Genomic DNA, 10,248 nt, shown 5'->3' on the forward strand with positions numbered 1-10,248 from the left:
AAAAAAAACAGTAAAGAATGTAGTATCCAGACCCCACTTCAGTGGTTGTGTAACAAAGTCCATGGAGAGTCAAGAAAAGTATTTCCTAACAAAATTGGAAATGTTTCCAAATTCAACTTGTTTTCAACATTTTTGCAATGACTGACCTTTACTGAGATGATATATGAGAAAAAAACGTGGCGTCAGGTTGTAACATTTCGTTCCCTAAAAAGATGATACTACCAAAACTGAATCCAAATAACATGAGTTTGGAATTTCACAATTTGTATGTACGGTTTCTCAATTCCACCCCCCCCCCCCCAAAAAAAAATTAATAATAATAAAATGCATTCACTGTTCATTATGTTGTCTTTTTTTTATAACAAGGGCATATTTACTTGTAAGTCCCTTGCACTTTCACAGCTGTATTATATAATCCTGTTAATTTCTATATATACTTTCTTATCTTTGTTTTCAAGCATGACCACTGTGCATGAGAGTCAGCAGGGTCATATCAACCACGCTGTTCAAGATGTGATCTGCGGTACATTGCATGTGTGCACGTATACGCACTGGTCTGCAAGATGGCGTTCTCTTTCCGGAAGCAGTGTATTCTTAATCCTCTTCTTCATTGGGTTGATGTCAGTGACGATCCTGGTCACTCAGAGTGGCTACTGTCCAGAAGGAGGTGAGTGAAACAGATGAGCCGTCGAAGAAGAAATCTCTAAAGTTTCTCTATAGAAATGACAGGAGCGGGGTTTGAACCTGCGACCTCCGGAATTCCGTACAAGACGTACCGGTACTCAACCAACTGAGCTATCCAGCCCTATGTTGGTGTTTCCGAAAGCTGTCAGTGTCTTTGTAACCCTAACACTGCCAAGACGCAGCACAGTGCATCAGGTGGAAAAGAACTGGTGCACTTTGATGCGTTCAGCTACCAACACCAGTGCATGAATGGCCAGCTCTGAAACAATGAGAGCTAAGTCCCATGAAACAATGCACAGTTGTATCCTGCTGCATGCCTCTCCCGGTGACCACCGACTCTGAGGCAGTGTGGCCTTGAGACTTTTCCCCTGATGCATCTTGCTACACTGGGCAGGCTTGTCACTTAGTCAAGTGTTGCATGTTGCTACGTTTGGCAGGGTTCTAGCAAACATACCTGGAGGGTTAGGTTTAATTAAGGGTACGGGTTGTTAGAAGCCATAAACATGTATTCGACATGTAGCCCGGGATCACAATACTAGTACTAGCAACATAAGCAATGTTGCAAATCTGGCAAATTAATTACAGATTAACTAATTGTTCTTCTCAGGGTCTACATCCAGAGACAAGAATATGGTCATCGATCAAGGATGCGCATTCACCGGAGCCAAGAAGCCTTACGGCACTACCGGGCCTGGACCAAAGGACAACGTCACCTCCCCATAGACGAGGAGAATACCATCCCCGGAGAAGACGATGTCTCCTTGATGCGTAACCGGGCGTGGTCCCAGAAACCAGCATCCTCTCCGAATATACCAGAAACCTGATGTGCTCAAACAAGAGGATGATGTACTGCGGCTGTATAGGGCACGGTTAAATAAACAGGACTTCTTCCAAAAGACCAACAGAGTGGCAACTTCAAAAAGGAAGACGGGGTCGTCAACAAGATCAGCATCAACTCCACGAACAATCAAAGATGGGCGAGCTCAACCGACGGACTTTGCACTCCACGTAAGGACATTGCTTTCGTCAAGATGCACAAGTGCAGCAGCACCACCGTTCAGAACATCTTGTTCCGTTACGGGGAGCGGCACGCGTTGGACTTTGTTTTGCCGCCAATTCACAACATCCTGGGACGGACGTTCTTTGACAAGAGGTCCATGATACGGTTCCCGGGTGGAGGACTACAACATCCTTTGCCACCATACTCGCTTTAGTGCCACAGGTAGGGTCACTAATCCATCACAAATGCCCCTTCAATAGCGAAAGCATTGTGCCGGCCTTTGTGCAGATAATCCGTCACGGGGCAGATACTTTCTACAAAAGCGTACATGGTGTTTTCACCATTGAAGGAGGCATCTTGAGTGTAATATCGCATGCCCGGATTTGCCGATTGGCAAATGTAAACACCCATATTCTAAACATTTAGAACAAAAAATTTATGACAGTCAGTCAGTGAAATTGGTACAAATACACTGCAGAGTAAGGATGTGACTTTGCAGTTAAAAGAGGTTGTGGAATGCTCGAAGACATTTCCGTCATTTTTCGGGTATATGTAGCCTAAGGTGTGATGAAATAAAAACGACTATTGTTCTGTCATGAAATGAGTACGAAAAGTATGAGAGCTGTTTTTCAAGTCCTGTCATGCCTGTTTCGACCCGAACGTGCAATTTGTGTAAAAGTCGTTGTTGCGGGCAGCAAACAAAACACAGTAAATCGTGACGTAATAAACAGGACTCCCGATGCAGAGTAGCATAAACGAGTCCTGTTTATTACGTCACGATTTACTGTGTTTTTGTTTGCTGCCCGCAACGACGACTTTTAAACAAATTGCACGTTCGGGTCGAAAACAGGACCTGAAAAATAGCTCTCCAAAGTACCCTTTGTACTCATTTCATGACAGAAACAATAGTCGTTTTTATTTCATCACACCTTAGGCTACATATACCCAAAAAATGACGGAAATGTCTTCGAGCATTCCACAACCTCTTTAATTTTGTAAACGTTTAGCAAATATTTAATAAGAACCGTTTAACGTTTAAACATCCATTCACAAAGGCTGATACATGCTCATTATGTCTGCAGACCGGTGTGATTGACATGGTAAATACAATGGCAGTCGTTGAAAACATAAAAACTTAACTATGTGCACCCCGAATGTAATAAGTAGTGAAGTGCTTCGAAGGTTTTTGCGAATTAAATATCGTGAAAACATCATGAAATATTTGGGTTTAGGTTTAACTCAAAGGGAGACTGCGTGAACGGTGAATGTAGGTCCCTTTCTTATAATTTGGGTTTCGTTTAAATGTTTTTGGAAAATTAAACGTTTAAACATGTAAACATGCAACACATCCTTCACGCAGAGCGTACAAATTCCATTCACAAATGGCTATTCACTGGACGTCCTGCATCTGGTCTTCAAAATAGGCTGAATTTAGCCCATTCATAGGGGTTACAGTAGTCTACAACCGGTCCAAGCCATAAGTAACAGTAATTCAGTCAGCCAGTAAGTGAGATAGGTGCAAGAAGTACAAATAGGACACTAGTTTGGTCCTCTGGTACCAGAAAAATGTTCAGTGTACAAGACAATTCGTTAACGCATTTAAGTTCTATCTCGACATTGCAAATTAATCACAAATCCATCGTTTTTATTTCGCACTTTCTCCTGGCAGGATTTGCAGAAGTCATGTCACCGAATGCCGTATACACAACCATTCTGCGCGACCCTGTCCGAATGTACGAGTCGTCGTTCACTTACAACGACATAGCTTTTCGGTTCAACCTTTCTCCAGAAAGGGGACTGGAGCAGTTTATGCAGATGCCCCTGTACTTCTACAACCGAAATATTTACACCAACTCGTACGTGAAGAACCCGATGTTGTTCGACTTGGGACTGTCAGACTCGGATCAGTTCAGCCCGAGCAAAATCCACCAGAAAATTCTGGAACTGACTGAACGGTTTGACTTAGTCATGATCACGGAATATTTTGACGAGTCCTTGATCCTCCTGCGGCACTTGATGTGCTGGGAAATTGACGACATGGTTTATTTCGTTCTGAACGCTCGCAGTAAGTCCTCAGTGCCGACATTGTCGCCAGACTTGGAAGAGAAAATACGGGATTGGAACGCAGGAGACGTGAAACTCTACGACGTCTTCAACCAGACGTTTTGGAAGAGAGTTGAAGCATTTGGGACAGAGAGGCTGTACGAGGAAGTGAACACATTGCGGGAGCGAATTCTATTCTTCCGCAATTACTGCATCGCGAGAGTGGTCGATGACGATTTACGCGTCTGGCACCCATACGGGATCAAGATTGACAGCTTCAAGTTGAAGCCCGATGTCCGACAAGACCCACAATGCAGCAGGATGATACGGCCAGAACTGCCCTATACACAGGCCCTAAGGGTCACTCAGCTACGGAGGTACAATATGGTCAAATCTATTGATTTGATGACATAGGTGCAAAAAAAAAATCACAGGTATAAAACTAAAGTATTCAGAACTCTTTGTTAGTGTTGGAGTACTCGTACTCGAGTACAACTTGAGTACAGTCGCAAGTACTCGGCCCGCACTCGACTATCAGTACTCAAACTTATTTGGACTCGGCCCGTACTTGATTCTTTGTACTCAAATTTTGGCACAGACTGGTTGGTTTGGACTCAGTACTCGACTCCAGTACTCGGGAGTAAAAAAAAAAAATCACAGGTATAAAATTAAGTATTCAGAACTCTTTGTCAGTGTTGGAGTACTCGTACTCGAGTTACACGCAAGTACTCAACCCGTACTTGACTATCAGTACTCGAAAATTATTTGGACTCAAATTTTGGCACGGACTCGTTGGTTTGGACTCAGTACTCAACTCCAGTACTCGGGAATACAAATTGAGTACATTTCTTTTTAATCCATTCCATATCTCGGAATACAAGTACTCTTACTCAGTACCCTAGGTACTCGGCAGTACTCGGTACTCGGAAAAAACGTACTTGACTACACCAGTACTGTTATAATTTAGATTTCAAATAAAAAGGAATTGAATTAATTGAATATGAATTTAAAACTTTAACACACTCTCAATTTCATTTTCCTTGTATGATGTACCATTGTACACTGGAGTATAAGGCATACTGCCATGAGATAGCCCAAAGAGATATCCAGTTGTAATGATAATACCCACTGGAAATATTTGATGAACATTTTGTGTGTGTGTATTTATGCGGAAGAACAATGCAATATAATTTATTAGTAGTAATATATAGATTATAATACCAGTATTATGGAATATAGTGTTTGGGATTAATATGTTATATATTTATAAGTTTATTAGATTTTTGTGATACGTGAAACAATTTGTTTTTTAAAATCATAGTCATGACTAGGCCTATTACATGTACATGTAATGAATATTTATAATGTGCCGGTATTGGCCAGAGAGTGATTCTCAGGGTGCAACACAAAAGCAAAGCGTATCGAAATGACCTAAAGAAAAAGAAGAAAACGAAAAGGAAATTTAAAAAAAAAATTATTTCGGTGTGAATTTTTGTACATGTATGTATTGTCTTCAATTCACAAGTTATCTTAAAGTATTTTGATGATCAGCTTATATGTTATTATCAATCCAAATGTATCCAGTGAATTTGAGGTGTGCTATTCATAATTAAAAACTATTTTTTGGGGCAATATTGGTTTATTTCTATTCAAACGGCTGAGAAAAAGTAAGAACATTTGGATGGGATAATAAAACCTATATCCAAATGGATTTTGTAGTTACATGTAGATTATTTCAATGCTGTTTCTTTGTAAGTAAATTTACTGTTCTTTTTTGTTTGTTCTTCGAGACATTCACTTGTTTTCGGATTAGGTTCCTTTAGTTTATCTCAAACGTTCATTTGATGACATGATAAATTGTGAGCCATATGCTATCTTTACAGGTAATACAAAACACTTGCAAGCATCCAAAAACAAAACTACCAAATTATTATGAAAGTACCGTACTTGACCATGTTGACTGTAAGTGAGTGACAGTCTCAAGCATCCTGTGAAGTCATGGCTCCTGGTGTGCTGCCATTTTCAAGAAAAGTGGAATTTTTGTATCAATTTCCAACGATGGTTGGCTGAAATTTTTGCTAGGATGAAACCTCAATCCTGCAAAATCCTCCAACTGCCACCATGTACAGATTGCATACAGCCTGTATGCTGTATGCAATTTGTGCATGGAGGCAATTGGAGGATTTTACAGGATTGAGGTTGCATCCTAGCAAAAATGCCTAGTTAAGGTAAATTATTCTTTTAAAATCAGCTCTTTCCATACGGAAAAACTGTTTCCTAGCATTGAACAGTCAGTTTTTTGACAAGACAGTATCTTTTAGGCCAATGATCTTCAAAAGCATCAAACGCTCTGTTGGAAACCACCCCCCCCCCCCCAAAAAAATCAACCATCACGAACGCTCATAACCCTTACTCTCTGAAATGAAATTTTTAAGATAGCATCATCATGCAATGCAATTACACGTATCAATCTTTCAGGTGTAATTCACTGTATTATAAAGTAAGGGCATGCAGGCGGCCTGGCAGTAAGGGATTACTTTCATCAATTATTTATTCCTCATTCCGCACAGGCCAGAAGTTCTCGCGCCTTCCGGCCTCCTCAGCGGATCAGAAACGTATTACGGGGCACGGGACGTGTCAAGAGAAAACTTCACCTCTCTGGTACGAATTCCCAGGTGCATATGATAATACTGTTATGAATTCATTATATGGGGGTAACGATCCCACTGTGATACATGTACTTGGAGGATGTGTAAACCGAGTTGAGAATGACTTTATGAACTCTTGCCATGTGTGTCAAAATGTAAGGTTCGCTGGCCACTAGCATGCAGTTGATGACACTTTTTTTGGTTCAGGTTGTATACAGTGTGTAAAAGATATGTATAGAGAAGCCTACATGGGGTCAACCCCCCCCCCCCTCCCCTGACACCCCTCTCCCCCCTCCCCTGACACCCCTCTCCCCCCCCCCCCTTTTTTTTTAAAGCATCAAGTCCCTTTTACTTTTTTTTCTCAAGTTGTTTCATTTTTTTCAGTGATCTAAATTTGTTTTCCACACGTTCTTTACTAAAATAATGTGCCTGGCCGGTTTTATTACGTTTAAAACCAGCTAGGGGCCTGGTCGTGGATAATGGCCCGAGCCAAAACGTCAAAACAAGTCAAAAATTCACAAAATTTCCAACTACTTTGTTCAACAATTTTACTTCATGTTTTGTGAAACACCCCTCTCGCCATTTATATATCTGTGGTATGTGCCTTGCGCGTAGTGCTAAATATCTCCTTATATTGAGATTAGCGCACGCGGAGCGTACTGCACAATGTGGTGCAGAAGTCAGCGGTGTTTTACCAGCGGTTTAAAACCACCCATGTGACGGGCTCTTGACCAATAGGAATGGGTAAACTGTCTCGGGTATTTATGAACGTTAGATAACATTTCCCCAAATATTAAATTGTTTTAAAATATTTTAATAAAAACAAGACTTGGCAAACGTAGTAAAGCGGGACTCTTAAACCAGACTCCTAAGAGTGCGCAAATTCTATTCAATTGATTCATAATGGCTATTAGGAAAGATTCCCATATCTGGCCATCACTTGTCACCCTGTGCACAAACCCTATGAGACTTCAATATTTTCCCTAAATACTTCAATATTTTCCTTGCTAACTTTTTTTTTTTTAGGACTATTATCACTTTCTGATCGCTGATAGGTCACTAAAAAAATTATTGATGGCCAGATATGGGAATCTTTCTGGCTATTCACTGGAAGTCTTCGCATGCATTTGGTCTACACAGTGGGCTGGATTTAGCCCATCCATTGATGTTACAGGGTAATCCTGTATGATAGCACTGCCCAGCTCTCTCCAACAGTCAACAACCAGTCTATTAGGGGAGACGGGGAGTCAGTCGGGGGGGGGGGGGGGGGGGGGGGAGTTGAGTCAGGGAGTCAGTCAGTCAGTCAGAGGTGCAGAGGCAACTAGGCTGGCCCTTTTGGACCAGCTGAAATAAACGTGGAGAGACGTGGGCTTTCTCGAAAAGGATTAGGAAAAGAACAAACAAAACAGTAGTTTGGAAAAAATGTTGCAAACTGACGCCGCCTGCGCGATTGTGTACAAAGTCTATGGAGAGTCAAGAACATTTTGAAGTATTTCCTACCAAAATTGGAAATGTTTCTCAGTCCCAGATTCATGTCTTATCATCATTTTTGCAATGACTGACCTTCATTGAGATGATATATCACGAAAAAAGTGGTGTCAGGTTGCAAATTTTTTTTCCCAGTGGTTTTAACAAAAAGTGTGTGGCATAAACACAACATACAAGAAAGCTCATCAAGCATGTACTTCATTGTATAATCAACCTTTATTATAAAATTTATAGATCAATATAATAGTTATTCTCAAAAAAATAAGATCCGACGTCCCACATTTGTCTATTTATTAGATCAGTGGTGACAGAGGCATCTGGTATAATTTGCCACTTATAGAAAAATAAATTTGCCCAACTGGCCATCTGTGACCAAAGGCTAAGGATGGCTGCCCATATTTTGTTATGCATCACCAGATGTGTCACTGTGCCAGACAAAACTAATGTGCCTTCAAAGATCTGCGCAGGTTTGGCTTGAAGCACACATATTGTCTTTGTTGGGCTTTTTTGGAGAACCATCAATTGTAGTATTGAGCGCATTTTATTTTGTACTTATTCTTGTACTCATGAGAATTAATGTACTTGTACTCAACCTGCAAAAACCCCCCACCAATTTCTGCTCTTTTGAGAGGCTTTTGCATTTGTGTAATTTTTTTGCCAGGTTAAACCCTTGAGACCATGTATTACCATTGAACTGTGGTCGTACTCATGGAGAGTTCTCTTTACTCACTGCAAGGTCCTCATATTTGTACTCGTACTCATGGCAAAGTTATTATCCTTGTCCTCATACTCGTAGCAAGTACTCGTGCTAATGGCAAAGTACTTGTACTCATACTCTTGGCAAGGTAATTGTACTCATATTATACTTGTACTTTCTTTTGGAAGACATATCTGTTACATTGGCCATCATAAAATTTGTCACTTTAAAATTATACAATGACAATAACACAAACAAACTTAATGACATGTTACACAAAACAAATTTTGAAGTAGCAAAATGCTCCCAAACAAGGCCCCTATAATGAATATTTCAGGTGATTTGGTTTTACTAAGTTATATCAGAATCAAGAATGAGAATACTCTTTTTAACCTACATGTATAATCTGCAAAAGAAAACACGTATACTTTGAATGAATCAAGTGAAACACGGATGGATAAGTTCATGGACAGTAGATGGCTTCTTGCAACCAAAGTAGAAGGGACACACTGCGTTCGCAAACTGGTTTAGTTAAGTACGGTGCAACCACACAGGACTAATTTTATTTGGAGTGTGCCCAAACCGTGAGCATCAGGCACCGGTGTTTATGCATTTGAACTAGGGGTGTGCATTTACGGGTTGTATGAGAAACCAGGGAAAGAATGTAGTATCCTGACGCCACTTCTGTGGTTGTGTACAGAGTCTATGGAGAGTTGAGTGCATTTTCAAAGTATTTTCTAACAAAATTGGAATTGTTTCTCATTCAATGACTGACCATCATTGAGATAATATATGATGCAAAAGTGGCATCAGGATGCAACATTCTTTCCAAAGCCAGGTACCCGACTGAAAAAAAACACGGGTACCCAGGTAGCCATTAAAGAAACCCAACCCCAAAGTTGCTGTTCAGATTGTTCATAAAGGTCAGGACGATAATACTACCACAACTTTGCATCGATACAGCAAGATACAATTGTGTACAGTGAGCTTATAGCATTGAGGTGTAAACTGCAAACTTTTGAGACCATTATAAACATGAAGTATGTTTTGTTTTCCCATGTGGTCTGGTTTTCATTTTTTTAAATCCCCATTTGAATTACATTCAAAACCTTTCTTTTTCATTGTCTGAGAAGTTACTAAGTAAGTTGTAAAGTTGGTTACAGGTGTCTGGTTCCCGGCATAATCTGGAACCGGTTCCTGACATCAACGGTCAGGTACCCGGTTCTGATGCACAGCCCTAATTTGAACATCCATCCACTCCACTGGTCTCCCCCAACTCTCCCGTTGTAATCGTTGAGGGGGTACCCCAACCTCGTCCCCAGTGCTTACTTTATTTCCAACCTCGTTTCCAATAGTAAGCCCTGGATAGGAAACCTTCTTCCTGTATCCTGATGCGATACCTAATTGGCGAGAAATGGATTTATATCGTGTATTTGGTGTTGTTATTCACAACGTGCAGTACGTGTTTTCGCGATCATTCGTTCACGACTTCTCGAAAATATTCATTTCTTTTCCAATTTGTTAATATTAATATGAAATGTGATGCTGCATGTTGTCTTGTTAAGATTGTAACAGTTTAATTAAAATAAAAACGTGTTATTGTAACTCACGCCATGCTCGCGCTGCGACGAATCAATTCTGTTTTTACCCCAGACACCGCATACAAAAACAAACGCAAATGTAACGCA

At 40.6% G+C, this 10,248-nt stretch overlaps 1 protein-coding gene across 1 annotated transcript; it reads left to right on the top strand.

The window, feature by feature from the left end:
- Window positions 1-458: 458 nt before the first annotated feature.
- Window positions 459-5,460, top strand: LOC119741655 (galactosylceramide sulfotransferase-like; the record flags this gene model as incomplete). The annotated part of the gene is given in 6 exon segments (XM_038217495.1): window positions 459-667; window positions 1,292-1,475; window positions 1,477-1,567; window positions 1,570-1,856; window positions 1,858-1,906; window positions 3,354-5,460. Coding segments are annotated over 6 exon segments (1,503 nt in total). The 3' UTR covers window positions 4,142-5,460.
- Window positions 5,461-10,248: the final 4,788 nt, after the last annotated feature.

Source organism: Patiria miniata, unplaced genomic scaffold, assembly GCF_015706575.1.
Source record: "Patiria miniata isolate m_02_andy unplaced genomic scaffold, ASM1570657v1 HiC_scaffold_5, whole genome shotgun sequence".
In the NCBI taxonomy this organism is placed as follows: Eukaryota; Metazoa; Echinodermata; class Asteroidea; order Valvatida; family Asterinidae; genus Patiria; species Patiria miniata.